Genomic DNA, 17314 nt, shown 5'->3' on the forward strand with positions numbered 1-17314 from the left:
TTTCCTGCTCTGTCACTTAGTAGCAAGTCGCCCCTCTCTGACACTGAGTTTATTCATCTTTAAAGTGTGGGAGATTATCGTCCTCCTACCCACTTCACAAAACTGTTGTCAGACAAGAGAGTATCAGATGGGATGATTTATGACAGTATCTTTGTCAGTAATAAAGTATCTTGTAAATGTCAACATTTCTTATTCCTATATCATGAGACTATATGTAACCTCCAGGAAGGAGCAATAAATATTGTCTTGGTTCTCTGAAGACTGTTAATAGTGGTCATACTTCAATGGATTTTTGACCCATAGGCCAGTGACTCTGGGCACAGAACTCTAGGGGAACTCAAAGAAAACTTTTCCCTCCTTTATGATGGAGCTCAGGCTAGGTTTGAAGATGTAAAAGCTGGGGACATACCCTAAGACTGGTTTTGCTTATGCTTGTACTTTACAGAAATCATAGGGAAAAAATGGAGGTCTTCAATATTTGGGAACATAGAAAAATCACTTTTCCGTTTTTTATCTTTCTTTTATAGAAGAAGCAGATCATCACCCAGCGGGCCCCGGGATGGTCATGGATGGCCTGGAATCTGGGGAAATTACTCCACCCACCAAGAGGAAAAGTAAGTTCTCAGGCTTTGGCAAAATCTTCAAACCCTGGAAGTGGCGGAAAAAAAAAAGCAGTGACAAGTTCAAAGAAACATCAGAAGGTGAGTTAGAAGACCTCATGGCTCAGATTAAGGCATTCTTTATTTTGGAAGTGCTCAGACTCTTCCTTTTCTCCCCATCTGCATGTAAGCACCTGGTGGGGGTGGGAAATTTAATCTCTCCGGAATTAAATAGGCAAGTAGTTATTGGCATTGACTCAGCAATGGGTACTGGTAGCCCCACATTCCAGAGATTGGCATTTGGATGGAATTGGAGTTTAAATGGATTGAGTTACTGATTTATCAAGCAGCATCAGTTTAAATTTCCCGCCTAAAACATTAAAAGAAACATTATATTACAAAATTTAAGTTAAAAAAGAAAACTTCATAAGGAAGTAGAATGCCCACATCCTAGGATAGTTAGGCAGATCAAATAAAATAATAGTTAGTAAATAGGCATTTATTTAAGCATTTAATATTTGCTAAGCACTAGGGATATAAAGAAAACAAAACAGTCCTTGCCTTCAAGAAATGTACATTCGAATGAGGGAAATAGCATGAAAATAACTGTGTGTCTATAAGATAAATACAGTGTGAATGGGAGGTGGTCTCAAAGGGAAGATCAAAGCGGGAGGAGAACTAGGAAAGAGTCAAGTTCTTTGTATTTACTCATAAAGTGGTGACAGTATTATGATACTAGTATGTTTACCACTTTTCCTCCCGATAGTATGTTGTTATTGAATTGTTTTCAGTTGTGTTGGGCTCTTCATGACACCATTTGGGATTTTCTTGGCAAAGATACTGGAGTGGTTTGCCATTTCCTACTCCAGCTCATTTTACAGATGAGGAAACTGAGGGAAACAGGTTTAAGTGACTTGCCCAGGGTCACCCAGATAGTATCTGATTTGAACTCAGGTCTTCTTGACTCCAGACCTAGTGTTCTATCCACTGCACCACCTAGCTGCCCATAGTATAAGGGATTATAAAAGTTTATTTTCCCTATTCTAATTATAAACCTATAGCATGCCAGAACTGCAAGGGACCATGGAACACAATAGGAAACCTGGAGGGGACCTGAGAACACAGAAAATCAGAGCTAAAACACAGAGTCTTAGAACACTGTCCAGACTGGAAAAGACCTTAAGTAGCTAGCAGCTCTCCTCCCTCCCTTTGCACGAGGAAGGGAAATAATAAGGCCCCTGAGTTTTGAGTAACTTAAGGCCAACTGGGTGACCCTCTGACCCTTGCTGAGTATGAAAGATTAATTGAACCACATAATTTTTTTGCCTATGGAATAAAGCTGAACTATAACTGCCTGGTTCTGAATTCTAGTTTCCAATTTAATATCAGTTCTAGAGCGGAAAATATCCATGCGAAAGCCAAGAGAGGAGCTGGTTAGAAGAGGGCTTCTGTTGGAGGATCCTGTGCATGGTGAGTTTGCTGATCAATTGCATGTGTGTGTTTGGCATGGGTTGAGTCCTCCTTTGGCAACTGGATTTTGTTCTTTAATTGAAGAATACAGCTGACTGCTACCTCCTTCCAAATCAGAACAACATTCCTACCTTCTCTGGTGATAATCTGTGCCTGGTAGATAGCCCGTCTGGTCAAGAATTCCCCAAGGAAAGCATTCTACAGTGCCTCGTACATCCTCCTGCCCCTTGCCAGCTCCAGTATTGGGTGTTGCTTCCTGTCCTTTGTCTCTGTGTATCTGCACCCATCTTTGTTACTGTCATCCTTCTCTGCTTGTTTATCACAGAGATTCATGCGTTACTGCAAGTCTGACGTAAATAGAGGACTTTTTGTTGCTCTGCTTCTTTGTGGGACTTAAGATGTTTTTATCTAAAATGAAGGAAATGACTGCATTTACTTTGAATACTTTTTAAAAGCAGAACACTATAAGTAAAATTCTTCTTAAACCAGATTTTGAAAACACTATAATATAGCTCAAAAATTGACAGAAGCTAGTGATGAAAAATCCCAGGTCTATTTTCCCAGTGTTAGTGACGGATAAGTCCCAGTATATACTCCTGGTTTTTGTCTCTGATTAAAATGAGCAGTTATGGAATTTTAGAGAGAGAATGGACCTTAAAAGTCTTCTAGTCTAACCTCTTTTATTTTACAAATGTGGAAACTGAGACCTAGAGAGAGAAAAAATGACTTGTCTAAAATTGAATAGTTAATTGGCAACATTGATACCCATGTCTTCAAACCCTTAATTCAGAGTTCTTTTTATTACATCCTGAAGACTCTCATTCTTTCATAAATGCATCGTTAATTTTATTCAGGTTTTTACGTATGTCTTTTCATATACTATAATCATTTCACTCTGTCATCATGCCTTCCCTTTATTGAACCCCTCTATACCAAATAATAATAATAAGCAAAACCAACCAACACATGCCTGAGAAAAGGGAATTGGGTCTCACCTTCCATTTTCTGAGACTAAGGTGGTCATTGCAGTTTATTTGAGTTTTGTTGAATGTACATAACCATTTCATTCACAGTAGTGATCAGGAAATCTTTTAGGGATTTAGGTGGTTAGACTCCAAGTCCCGTGTTTCAGTTCGAGTAGATCTTTGTCCCTCATTTCTTATGTGAGGTATCCCACCCTCCTTGTGGCTTCTGCCTGTGTCGTTCCCAGCAGACCCCTTCTATCATCAGTTCCTTATTTCCAGGTTCATCTTTAGTTACTCTGTGCCAGCCCTCCACACCATGTCTTCTCGCTTTTGATGTGAGCCGTTTGGAGCCTTGAAGATGCAGGGGGCCAGCCCAGAATCTGATCTGCTCAGCTTTACACCCCAGCAGGGGCCTGCTACAGGGATTGGCATCAGGCTCTGTGCTGGGGTGGGGTGGGGTGGGGTGGGAGAGTGTCTTATTTTTTAGCTTTACAGTAAGTCTGGTTTGACCTGTATAATGTTAAATTTTTCATAGATTTTATGGATCCTTTCTTAGTATTTATAACACTGGAGAAGCAGCTGATTTTAGTTAAAAGAGCCCTGGATTTAGTGTCGCAGGGTGTGGGTTCAAGTCCCAGCCCTCACACTTTGTGGGTGGTGTGGGGCTTGAGCCTCATTTTCCTCCTCTGTAAAGGGGAAGATAGCAACATTGTCCTTTCAACCTCATAGGGTTAGTAGGAGAATGTTTGGAGGAGAATTAGAGAATTGTGAGCTGCTCTCACATTTATTCAAACTGCTTGTCTCTATGCTGGCAAGTGCTGCAGTAACAGTTATTTGGAGACCGGCGTTGGCAGTTCATGTTGGAATTGTTTAAATGAAATACCTTTGGAAATGGAATCTTTAGAATATCCACTAAAGAAAAAGGGTTTTAGCAGATGGTCAGTTTCTCCTCTCATAGTAATGAAATTCATACTTTTTTGCTGCTTTGAAGTTAATGATTATTTTGTGTTGTATTCCTGTATATTTAAAAACTCCACAGCCCTAATAATAGAGGTGTGACTTTTTTTCTTTTTGCCTTTTGATTGTCATATTTCCTTTACTTTTTTAAATGGAGAAATCCTCTGGAAATGTAATCAGAGAAACTTAATTGCTGGACAGGACCTCAGAGATCATCTAATCCACTCCCCTTTTCTTAGCAATATGAAGCCTTGAAGGGAAAAGCAATATACCCCAGGTTATATAGCCACATTGGCGAGGAGCTGGGACTGGAACCCATATTTCCTGACCCAAGGTGCTTGCAGCTGCCCCAGATTTCCTGCTCTCTATTGGGTACCTAAACTATGAGAAAAAGACTAATTTGTAAAGTATATTTTAATATACTGGCTGCCTGCTTCTGCTATCCATAATCACTTTCTAACCCATCCTCGGGCTGTTTGAAGTGTGATGGTTGCTCTCCAGCTCCCTGTTAGCAGATGGGAAAGAGGAGCGTTTTTTATGATTGGCAGGGTGGGCTGCTTTCGGAAGTGCTGTGGTACACGTCCCTCAAATTTCTGATACCCACAAAAGCTGGAATAGGCCAGCTCTTGCAAAACCCACAGGGCACGTCCCCGTGATTCTGCCAGCAGAATGAGAGGTTTCCAGGAGTTGGGTCTCTTTTATTCCTTTCTCTTCCCCTCAAAGAACCCAGTTGTTTTCTGGGAGAATCTCTCCGTGGCATATATAACCTTCTGTTGTCTTTGGGACAATACATGGTTTTATACCAGAATCATAGGAGGTTCCATACTCACACATGCAGTCTAGTGGTTCCTTACTTTAGTCTTGTTTTTATCAGGCTTCCAAGACAAAAATCGGCATCATTCTTCCACGGGGCTTAGATTAAAATGGAGTTAACATCAGTAAAATGTATGGTGTGAGAAAGATTGTACAACACTGGCTTTTCTCCCCATAGACTTATTGTTGGTTTCTTCATTTTGGCTTCTTTTTCTCTCTGCCTAACAGGTGGAGAAGATTCTGGGAAGTTCAGCCATACTTCATTAAAGAATGGCCATACCATTCCTATCGGGAATGCTGGGCCTTCTAATCCTGGCCAGATGGAGGAGGAGCTAGGAAGGACATCAAGGTTTAAGAAGCCTCTTCCAGGAGAGGAACCAAAGACGCAGCCAGGTGAGCATATTGTTGTGTCGGGCTCTGGGTTTGAAGCAGAACTTCAAAGGGACAGGGGCGGCAAACCCTGAATGTGTCTGGCTGATGGTGAAAGTGAGAACAGAGTTCAGTGGAATTTTACCATGATCATTCCTCTTGCCTCCACTCTGGTGACATAGTTATTGAGAAGAGAAACAGCCAAATGGTAGCAGAAGTGGGGAGGAAAGAATAAGGAGGTGTTGCTTGTAAAGAGCCTTGGGTCATCCGTGTCTGAATGCGTTAATTCCCTGATCTAGATGATGCCTTCCGTCTCCACCAAATCTGTTCTCCTTTAACAAAACAACAATAATTTTCTTCCACAGGCTCATCCGGAAGCCGACTCAGTTCTGAATTGGAACCCATTCCTGAGCCAGCACCCAAGCCGCTTTTACCCCGACCCAAAAGACCCTTGTCATCTTCTCAGGAAGAAAGTGATGGGCAAGCAGATGACGTCGCTGGCGGCAGCACTGCAAGGACCATTTCCTCCTCCTCCTCCTCCTCCTCCTCCACTTCTTCCTCCTCCTCCACAGCACCTACTGCCAGCACTGCAACCCCAGGCCTAGCAAAGACAGTTAGTTCCTCCAGCACCCCTTCCCCAGCTCCCAGGACTCTGCCTGCTGTTCCTGTCAGCACTAACACGACCGCTACCTTGAATATGACCCACACTGCCCCTGCCAAGCAGCCCCCCATCCCTCCCCCTAAACCAGCTAACAGAAATAGTAACCCTGTTATTGGTAAGTGACTCTTCAGGCTGTCATCTGGCACAGCTTAGGGAAATTTTATCGGTCATTAACAAGAGAAAAACGGATTTGTTTTTAAAGTATTTTACTGTTATATGTACACAGCACTTTTGTGTACATGTTCACAAATGTGTATGTAATACAGCTGGTTTTTTAATTTACCTAAATATGAGAAAACTTTTGAAAACTTGTCTAGGTATGAAAACTGAGTCGTGGGGCCAGAAGATTTAGCCATAACCGTGCTTCTTTTTGGCTAATAAGTGTTTTTGAGGGTTCAGATGCGTTACCCTGATGACTTAAATGTATAAACATATGTAAATGATATGAATGACTAATGCAATCATTAATATTTGAGGTTTCATTTAGAACATTGCAGGGAAAATAAAAAGTCATGTTATGAGCCCCCAGCTGGCATCCTTTAGGTTGCTGTAATTCTGGCTGAGAAGGAGCATGGGGAAGAAATTAAGAGTAGTTTATTTTTTTCAACCTGATGAAAAAACTTGCTAAGGAGAAAAGGTGGGGGGGACTTCCTAAGAAGTATCTTGCATTCCCCATCACTGGAGTTCTTCAAAGAGAGGCTAGAGCAGGACTGATTTAGAGAAGATTCCTGGTCACATTCGGTGTTGAGCCCGATGACCTATCTAGGGGTGGGGAACCTGCGGCCTTGAGGCCACTTGTGGCCTTCCAGGTCCTTGGGTGTGGCCTTTTGACCTAGTCTGAGTTTTACAGAACAATTCCCTTTATTAAGGAGATTTGTTTTGTGAAGTTTGGATTCAGTCAAATGGGCCGCACTTGAGGACCTACAGGGCCACTTGTGGACTAGAAGTTGTAAGTTCCCAGTCCCTGATCTGCTGTCCCTCCCCACCTTCATTAGGATCCTAAGAATTATTATTTGGAAAATGGTCAGAATTGTGTTGATCAGTGATCCAGTAATAAATGAGGGGTGTTGTGTTGAACCTGTTCTACTTGATTTTACTAACTTAAAAGCCTAAGTTTAAATAGAGCTTGGATCATTTGTGAATTCATCTCAGTTTATCAAATATCTACCCTTGTAAGACTCCCTGGTTTCAGGAACCCTATCTCTTGAAGCTTGGATTAGAACTGATATACCTGAGCACCTAAATGAAGGTTGAAGATTGCAATTAAGCTATCTTTGAGAAGCTTTTAAAATACTTACCTTTATTGTGACTTCTCCATAGCTTTCCTGGTTTGTGCTGCCTCTCGTTACAGATAAATGAAAATGTTTAATTGACTGACATTTAAACCCTACTTATATGCTGAGCCCACCTGGACTGTATATAATGTGTAACTTATGGACCTAGCTTTCAAGTAACCTACTGGCTAGTCTAAAAACAGACTAACAAATATTATCTTAAACATATATAAAACTATACATACAAATACATGTGTTACAGAAGGATTTCAGTCATTTAAAAATTAACAGTGGGAGTGAAAATCTACCTAATAATAATGACCCATACGTCATTGTTTCCCCTTGAAGAAGAAAAGAATGGGCAGCTGGATGAGAATAGGAATGGGGTGGTGGGAAATGGTCGTTAGACGCAAATACATGAAGGGCTGTTTCAGGAGAAAGAGGTATTGGACTGATTCCATGTTGTGTCAAGAAATAGAATTTGGAGGGAAGTTTTAGACTCAGCTTAAGGGAAAACTGCCTACCTATTGTAGCTGTAGTTGGGCAGATAGGAGACTGGGCTGCTCTGAAAGGTGCTGAACCCCCTGTAATTAGGAGGTGTCAGGCAAAGGCTAGACAACCATCTGTCAGGGGATGGTGTAAGCAGAAACAATGCTTCTCACTGGTTGGGTAGATCACTTCTGAGGTGCCTTCCGTGTTTGGAGGCTTCTGCTTCTTTGAGTCCTCAGAGGTCCTCCTTTCTTGGTTTCCTTCCTCTTGCCTTTTTTCCAGCCTCTGCTCCCTCCACTTGCCTCTGGGCTGTTGTAGAAAAAGAGGAAATAATCCTTGTAACCAGCTCTGGGAATGGGTGTGTTCACATAGCAGGTTGGACCCGAAGAGGCTGGGACTAACGCTCACCTAGTTCTGAGTAAATAACAAAGACTATGTCTGGAAACACAATCTCCCTACTGTGGGGTGTTGTTATTGTGTTTGTTTTCACTTTGCCGCAGTACTTCCTTCATGAAGGGTAGTCATTTTTTAATTATTAAGTGACAGAATGGAACATTTTCACATTTATTTCGGACTCTTTTAAATCCAGTGTCCACGAATGCCAGAGCTGGTTGAAGGGTTTCTTAATCAGTAATTCAGAGCCAGGGGGAAAGGGTGCAGTGCTTAGGGTGGTTTTTGAGGAAATAGCTCCTCAGCTTCCTCAGCTTGAAAGTTTTTACGAATAATTAGGGAATAGAAATTGAGTTTGTTAAGCTTGCCAACACCTTCAAGTGGGGTGGGGTGGCTGGAGGAGGGGGAGTAGGAACAAGTTACAGATGGTTTGTCATCCCTGCTTTGCTTTTATCAAGTGCCATGCCCTTTAAGATTCAAAGAGCTTTTATATATTCTTTCTCTAAAAGCTCCATTGATGCTGAGCTTTCCTCACAGCAGCTCTCTGAGGAAAACTGGGCAGGTATTTTCCCATTTTTACAAATGAGGAAACAGTGGGTGGAAGCGGCTGGCCTTTGGTCACACAGCTAATCAAGGTTAAAGTTACAAATTCAATTCCAGGTTTCCTTATTCCCAAGTCCAGTGCTCTTGCCAATACAGAACAGGAAGAGAAGTCTTTGTCTGTTCTGTGAGGGCGGGAAATTGGAGACCCCAAACCTCACTGCCGTATCCAGAGTCACATAGGTGACTTCGCCCTCCCAGTCCAGGGATTTCTTCTTTCATCTCTGCTGCAGCTTCCTAAAGGGGGCAGCTGGAGAGACTTAGCGGCCCAGCAGCACATGTCCTTGGCATAAAGGGCAGAGTCCCTTGCCGCACTGCTCCATCACACCATAGAAAGGGCAGGGTTCCAGGCAGCCTGTTATTGGCCCCCTCACAAACTGCTCTATGATGCCATAGAAAGGGGTAGTTCTGGGTGAGCTCTTGGAGTCCCTTTGAGTCCATAACCTTTCTGGCCAAGGACCAGATTATTCAAGTCCCTGCTTTCCTTCCCTCCCTCTCCCTACAAACGCATACATAGTGTTACTCTAATATTGAATTTGATACTTTGTTGGGGCTGTGATCTCATTATTCATCATACAGTCATCAATTTAGTGCAGCAGCCGACTTAAGAGGTCCTCTAAACCAGTCCCATTTAGTTTAAAATGAAGGAACTCTAGGCCCCTGGACTGGGACTGAGACTGGGATGGTCATTTCACTGACATAGGCCTGGTGAAGTCCATCCCTCTACTAATGCCCATCAGCCCCTTCTCTGCATTTACCTGGAGCATTGAGCGGTTAAGTGATTTACCCAAGGTCACCCTGCCAGTGTATGTGAGAGATAAATCATGAACCCAGGTCTTACTGATTCCACAGCCAACTCTCCATTTATTATTCTGTGTTAGTACTTCCAAGTTCATAAGGGCGGTGAACTGGTAGAGCCTAGATTTGAACTAAATCCTGACTCCAAATATAAACAATGTACTGCACTGGTTTCTGTGATACCCAGAAATATTTCAATCTTACTATGAGCCCAGAAGTAGAAATTTCAGATAGAAGGAGAGTGGCATGAAATTCCCTGAACTAGACGTGAAAACCTCCTCTGCACCATATCCCTTTTGTCATATAAGGAACTCCTAGTCCAAAACCAAAATAGAAGAATACTTGATCTCCGTTTTTGGTTAACAGTTCTCATATTTTTCAGAATTCTTGTTAATAGCTTCTGGAATTACTTCCACTAGCAAAGTTGACACCCCATCCTTGCACAGGTGTTCACTAAACTATCAAAAGACCTAGAGAAAGACCATTGTTACTGATAACATTTTGATAGCTTGCTAAGAGTTATAAAATCTTTCCCCCCAGCTTCTAATGTTCTTGTCAAGGATGCCCTGCATTTGAGAGTTTCATTAAGTAATTTTGGAAACACGTGGCTTGAGAAAGTGTTTGCATAATTTTTATTCACCTGGATATTGAAACAGGTAGGTGGCACAGGGCCCGGAATCAGGTAGACCCAAGTTCAAATCCAGCCTCAGACACTCCATGTGTGACCCTGGGCAAATCACTTTACACTGTTTGCCTCCGTTTCTTCATTTGCAAAATGAGCTGGAGAAGGAAATGGCAAATCACTCCAGTATCTCTGCCACAAAAACTCCAAATGGGGTCAGAAAGAGTTGGACAGTACTGGAATGACTGACTGAACAATGGCAGCTTGAATATGGTGGACACGACGTAACGTGATGTTTAGTTGGATTGCAGTAGCAACCACGGCCTGATAGTTGGTGTGTTATTTTCACGAAGACAAAGTCTTGGGCAAGGTTTTTACTTGGCTCTCTGTTGGATTCCCAGGGAGTGTGGATCGAGGGGTTGTCTGTGTTGGGCAGGCACTGAGGAGCTACTTGAGGGAAGTGGATGCTGTGAGGGATGAGTTACAAGTGTTGAGTGGGCTTCCAGAGGAATTAGGAGGTAGTAGGAAAAGACAGAATAGCGCTAGACTGCCATCTTCTGAACACTTTTCTTTTAGTGGAGGCAAACCCTGGATATGTTATATGTTATATGTTTCTGGGGACTTCCTAAATTTCCTTGAAACATTTTCTCTAGGGGATCTTTCTGGAATTGTGAGAGCACTGGAGCTAGAAAGAGCCCTGGGGAATTGTGCGGGAATACACATCGTTGTAGGGCAGCCAAGTGGCACAGTGGAGAGAGCTCCAGGCTTGGTGCTTATCTAGAGTTCAGATCTGGCCTCTGACACTTACTAGCTGTGTGACCCTGGGCAAGTCACTTCACCCTGTTTGCCTCAGTTTCCTCATTTGTAAAGTGAGCTGGAGAAGGAAATGACAAACCACTCCAGTATCTTTGCCAAGAAAACCTCAAATAGGGTCACAGAGAGTTGGACACAACTGAAATGACTGAACAACAGCACACGTTGGAATCCATGAACTCTTGATACGGTATATGGACCTGAGTAACTATTGATAGTGGAGAATGCAAGAGGCAGGTGTGAACTTGTGGATGGAGGAAATGGGAATCTGGAGGCTTCCCTGCTAGTTCTGACTCTGCTCTCATTGACCCTGTGCTAGTGGGCAAATCCCTTAACTTCAGTAAACCTCAGTTTCTTCTTTTATAAGATGGCCCTGATAATGTCTACCCTTGTGTAGCCTTACAGCTTCAGTTAATCAAATAATATGGGTGTGCACTTGGAAGTTCTGCTAGGAAAAGTGTTATGTAAATGCAAGATGTTTTTGCAAATGGAAAATATCTGAGTAGGTTGCTTAACTCCTCTTCTAGCATTTGTTTTGCTATTGTGCCCTTTTGTTTTCGTTGATTACAGAAGAATGGATCACCAGAGGAACTCCTTGTCTTTCTGACCCATTCACACTTAATCAGCCACTTTTGTCTAAATCAATATCAGAACAAAAACTGTTTACCTACTCTGTTATTTTGGATATTAAAACTGAAATTTTACCATCTACACAGTGTCTTGGAAATAGGAAGAACTTTTCTAAGAAATCTTTATAATTTATCTTTCCCAACTTTTTTTGGTGAATTTTGCTTGGGAATGAAAATTTCTAAAGCAACTAATAAGTTTATGAAATTTGGTAATTTGCCTAAATGACTAAGATTTATATCCTTTTGTTGCAGTAGTTAGGACCATTGCCTATCCTGATTATCTCCATCTCTAAATTCCAAGTTAAACTAAGGTGTTTCTCTTCTCTTTACAGCTGAACTTTCACAAGCAATCAACAGTGGCACATTGCTAGCAAAACCATCCCCACCTTTACCACCCAAGAGAGGGATTCCGCCTCCTCTGATGCCTTCCTTGGAGTCTGCTGCCACCACGACAAAACCTTCAAATGGTCAGAGAGAGGGGATCAGTTCCTCTGCCTCCAATTCAGTCCAGATGATCCCGCCTCCCTCCCCTTCTCCCCCTCTGCCTACTCATATACCTCCTGAACCCTCATGTTCTCCTCCATTGCCTCCCAAGACTCTTCAAATGGTGCCAGAAATTGAGCACCCACCCTCCCTAGAACTACCCCCAGACATCCCTCAAGTGGAAGATCAGGTCTTGGAAGTGCCCAAGAGGACGCCTGACCAGGGCTTTGGAGAGTCCCTCTTACCCTCTCGTCTTCCCCCACTACCACTACACATCCGCATCCAGCAAGCCCTGACTTCCCCTCTGCCCATCACCCCGCCACTGGAGGAGTCTCAGAGGGCTCATTCCTTGCTGTTTGAGAACAGCAAAGGCTTTTCTGAAGACAGTGGTACTCTGGGTCGGACCAGGTCGCTCCCTGTCACCATTGAAATGCTTAAAGTGTGAGTGCCATTTAAGTCTTTCATAAAATCTACACTTCTCCTTCTCAAGTTAGCATTAAGGGAAGAATTGTAATAATGTACATAAATATCTTGCTATTTAGAATAATTAGCTTGTAAAGAATTTTCTTTTTGGCCAGGCTAGTGATTTAATCTTCTTAGGAATATCTTAGAGGAGGGGTCTCTGTGCCGTGCCACCCCCCCCCCCCCCTCCCAAGTCTCTCTGGCTCTGTCTCTTTCTCTTTCTCTCTGTCTCTGTGTCTCTCTCTCTCTCTCTCTCTCTTTCTCTCTCTCTCCCCCTCCTAAGTGTCTCAGACTGGATTTCAATTAGGTCCTCCATACTTCAAAGCCAGTGCCCTATCCACTGTGCCAGCTAACCTCCTCAGAGCAAGACTTCATAACCTTTTCTGTGTTGTGATCCCTTTTGCCCCATGGTCTGAGAAAAGTTCAGAATAACATGTTTAAGTGCACAAAATAAAATGCATGGGATTACAGAAGAAACTAATTGTATTGATATAGTTACCAAAATATTTTTAGAAAAAAGTTTACTCCCCAGATTAAGGGCCCTTGTTTTAGAGAGTTACTTGGGGTGTTCAAAGTTCAGGTGACTTGCCCACAGTGACCTCGTCAGTGTTTAACTTGGAGGGTTGGACTTCACCTGGGTCTCTCTGATTCTGAGTCTACCTCTCTAGCTACTACATGTATTCTTTCTGTTTCTTATAAAAATCTACGTGAAGATAATTTTTTAAATTAATTTTTCAGTGCATTTTAAAAGCAAACATTTATTTTTTTCTCCTCACATCTCTCCAGTATAAAAATACAAAAAACTAAGCCTTCAGAATAAATATGCATGCATAGTCAAAACAAATTCCCATATTGACAGTGCTCAAAAATGTCTCTGATTTCTTATGTACAGAATTTTAAAAGGTTTATGTTGATAGATAAGCTTTTCTTGGTTTTAACAAGGGAACATGTTCTAACAAGGCCCACTGCTTTGGGTCTTTTCCCTACAGTCATCCCTTCCTTGGTGGAGCTTTTTAGTTTAGCCCAAAAGTTGCAAGCCCCTCTGCAAGTGCAGAGTCAACCACCTCACTGTTAATTAGGAAAGATTTTGGTTTCCAACTTTCCCCAAGCAAAATTGTGTCTCTGGATCCCTCCTGCCAACATTTAAAACATTGTGTTCAAGCCAGTGTTTGTTCTTGCATGGTTTGCCCATTCCCCACAAGGATTAAGAACAGTTTTGACTGTGGATTCACATCATTTGGTGGCGTTGAAGATTTTATAATGAGCTCATCTCTAGAGAGCATTGTCAGGGATACAAAGACATTCGGTTCCACCATTCAATAGGTCATTTTCTTCAGCTGTATCATTTGTATTCACGAGTATTATCTCAGGCCCTCCAAGATAGGTAAAGAGGCAGTTTGGGAGCTTAAAATAAACTGAATAATAATGGAGTTTTTTTTTTATCTTAATATTTTGTTTTTTCCCAGTTACATGAAAAATAATTTTTAATAACTTTGAATTCCAAATTCTCTCCTTCCTTCCCCTTCCCCCTCCTTGGGAAGGCAAGCAATTTTATATAGTTTTTACATGTGTAGTCATACAAAATATATTTCCATGTTAGTCATGTTTTGAAAGAAAACACAAGCAAAAAAAAAAAAGAAAAATAAAGAAAGTGAAAAGAGTGTGCTTCAGTCTGCATTCAGACTCCATCAGTTCTTTCTCTGGACGTGGAACAGCATTTTTCATCATAAGTCCTTTGGAATCCTCTTAGATCATAGTTTTGCTGAGAATAGCTAAGTCATTTACAATTGATCCTTGTACAGTATTGCTGTTACTGTGTACAGTGTTCTCCTGGTTCTGCTTATTTCATTTTGCATTGGTTCATATAAGTCCAGGTTTTTCTGAGAGTATCCTGCTTGTCATCTCACTATATTCCATCACAATCATATATCACAGTTTGTTCAGTAATTCCCCAGTTGATGGACATCTCTTCAATATCCAATTCTTTGCCACCACAAAAAGAGCTGTTATAAATATTTTTGTGCATATAGGTCCTTTTCTTTTTTGTTTTTTATCTCTTTAGGATACAGACCTAGTAATGGTCTAGTCTGGGTCAAAGGGTATCCGTGCTTTTATAGCCCTTTGGCCATAGTTCCATATTGCTCTCCACGATGGTTGGATCATTTCACAACTCCACCACCAGTGCATTAGTGTGTGAATAATAATGTTAAACCTGCAGTATTAGGAGAGGAAAACTTGATTTTTCATCTCATTGCCTTCTCTTCTTCCTTAGACACGATCAGTATTTTGCTCTATTACAGTTTCCTAGAAACCAGAACAGTCTCATATGTCACTATAGTGAATTGTAGAGATCATGATAGTCTAGGGGAAAGAGAAGCCTAGGTAGGAGTTTCTCAGAAAAACTGTTACAGATGAGTGAGGAAATTAGCTTAAGTATTTGATGCTGGTGAGCATTTTTTAGGGCTTGTTGCTCAGTTTTTAGAATTTTCCTCTGATATATAATCAATTGGCTTGTTCTAGAAAAAAATAATTATGCTAATTTGTTAGTCCAGACGATGAAGAAGAAGAGGAAGGTGATCAACCTTGTCCATCAACTTACATTGGAGATGCGGCATCTACCGCAGTCATTCCTAAGCTCATACCGCAGTGTGTGCAGGAGGAGGAAGAGGAAAAGGGGAGTGACTCCGACTCGGAGGGCCCCATTTTGTATAGAGATGAAGAAGATGAAGACGAAAGCCAACACAGTAAGAAAGGGGAGCATTTGCATAGACGGGGGACGGATGGCGTTTTTCTCATCAGTCAGACTGACTGTGGTCTCAGTAGCCACAGTATGTCGCTCCTGAACTCCTCTCACGTGGTCTTGATGTGTCTCCCCTTGGTAGCATGTTGAAGGAGGTTGGCTGGACTTAAGAGTTTGTATTTATGTGGTACTGTTGTGGGGTGATTGTATGGGACTTTGGCAGCGCCGGTAGTTAGATGAAAAGTAAGCTAGAATGTAGACTTCCTATGACACATGAGGCAACATGTCCTAAGTATAGAGAACAGCAAAGCCTCTGCCCACATGCCCCCTCTAAACCTGTACTAGCCATACAGTCCTGGGCAGGCCTTCGCCCTCTCCATACCCTCAGTCAGACCTGTTAGCCAGTTGCATAGCAGTTACTGACCTCCATTAAGAAAGGGAGTTTCTGACATCCATAAAATGAGAGCCCTGATCTCTCCCCCACAATGATCCTTCCCAGGTGGTGCTTGCTCCTGTTTCATCACAGCAGCATGCTTGGAGGAGCTAAAAAGCATGTATAAACAATTGGATAATATACCAAAGCTTATTTTTTTAAAAGACAGAAGGGTTAGAAAGTAGCTCTGGTCAAAAAAAAAAAATGATGGGGGCAAGTTGACATGGAAAGGACATCATTCCAACCAAATCTCTCGGCCTTGGAATTGATCAACTGTCTCCGTTTTTCCTGGCTGCCCAATAAGGGAAGCCCTAATATCTTCCATTTATCCCTATTTGGGAAGGGTTATATTCCTGCAGTTTTTCTGTAAGCAAGCTCTTTTCCCCCTCCTTTACCTCTCTCCCTGTTTCTACATATTTTGGAGCTTCTCATATTAGAAGTAATTTTCTGTAAGATGCATTTATTCTATTAAGGCTTGTTCCATTACAGGAATATGGCAAGATTTTTCACCTTAATCTCCAACTCAAAGGAATCTGTAAATGCTACTCCCAGTATTTGCTTCATTTTCAGTCGTCCCAGACAAAGCACTTGGGTGGGGACATACCAGGTCTTTTCCTAGCATGTAATTGAGTACCAAAAAGAAATCCAATGTAAGAGGTTTTCCCAGCAAATATTTATCTGTTTGAGATAGCTATATATAATTCAGACTCTCTCCTCACTCAAGAAGAGAGAAAAGGAAGAATAGGAAAAAGATTTTTGGGACCTGATCCTTTCAGTACCTTTAAAGTTCTTTTTGGTTCCTCTGTGCCCATTTGAACAAAGTGATGGCTTCCTGTTACCCTGTTTTACATCATGCCTTTGTGTTCCTGACAGAAGAGCCATATCTACATCCTTTTTGGTTATGGAGAAAGTCGGCAGGGTAGGGGTTCTCTTTGAGTGCCTCATTCCAGGTAAGCTACTAGCTCTCAAACTAACCATCCCTCTTCTGTCTCCTCTATATTCTCCAGGTGCTCTGGCTAACAAAGTGAGGAGGAAAGATACTCTTGCCATGAAGTTGAATAGCAAACCTAGTGAATCAGACCTGGGCTTAAACTCTTGGCCTCGAAAGAGCAAGGAGGAGTGGAATGAAATACGACATCAGATTGGGAATACTTTGATTAGGTAGGAAGTAGATGATATTCCTCCTGTCTATCTGTCTTGCACGTATATTTCTGCTGACCTCCAGTCTCATATCTCCAACTGCCTTTCAGATAATCTTGAACTAGATGTCCAGTAGGCATCTTAAACCGAACATATCCAAACCAGAACTCATTATCTTTTCCCCCAAACCCACCCTCCCTCCCTCCTACCTTCCATGTTACAGTTGGGTTACTCCAAACCTAGGAGTCATCCTGGATTCCTCACTATCTCGCCTCTTCTTTTACTCTTCTCCCTTCCCCTTCCCCCCAATATCCAAGTTGTTGTCAATGCTTGCTTGTCTATTCCACCTTTGCAACATCTCTCAAATATTCTTTCTTTTTAATTGTGAAGAACTTTGAATGCCAAACAGAAGAGTTTGTATTAGATTCTATGGGCAGCCCCTGAATCTTCTTAAACAGAAGAATGGCATGGTCCAATATGAGCTTTAGGAATGTTATTTGAGCAGCTTTCTGGGAAAGAGAGGCTCACTGACTCAGGGAGGGGTGTGTGTGTGTGTGTGTGAGAGAGAGAGAGAGAGAGAGAGAGAGAGAGAGAGAGAGAGAGAGAG

General features: G+C 42.0%; 1 protein-coding gene across 5 annotated transcripts in view; it reads left to right on the plus strand.

Annotated features, from left to right (window-relative positions):
• Positions 1-17314, plus strand: part of PHACTR4 (phosphatase and actin regulator 4) — a 120754-nt gene that overhangs the window by 90341 nt on the left and 13099 nt on the right. For all 5 annotated transcript variants that reach the window (XM_027864504.1, XM_027864507.1, XM_027864505.1 and 2 more), the window contains 7 exons: positions 528-701; positions 1989-2069; positions 5033-5197; positions 5539-5949; positions 11782-12373; positions 14942-15138; positions 16575-16728. In XM_027864504.1, coding sequence (XP_027720305.1) covers positions 528-701; positions 1989-2069; positions 5033-5197; positions 5539-5949; positions 11782-12373; positions 14942-15138; positions 16575-16728 — 1774 coding nt within the window. The remainder of the gene's footprint in view (positions 1-527; positions 702-1988; positions 2070-5032; positions 5198-5538; positions 5950-11781; positions 12374-14941; positions 15139-16574; positions 16729-17314) is intronic.

This window comes from Vombatus ursinus, unplaced genomic scaffold (assembly GCF_900497805.2).
Source record: "Vombatus ursinus unplaced genomic scaffold, bare-nosed wombat genome assembly UNPS02014775.1, whole genome shotgun sequence".
NCBI lineage: Eukaryota > Metazoa > Chordata > Mammalia > Diprotodontia > Vombatidae > Vombatus > Vombatus ursinus.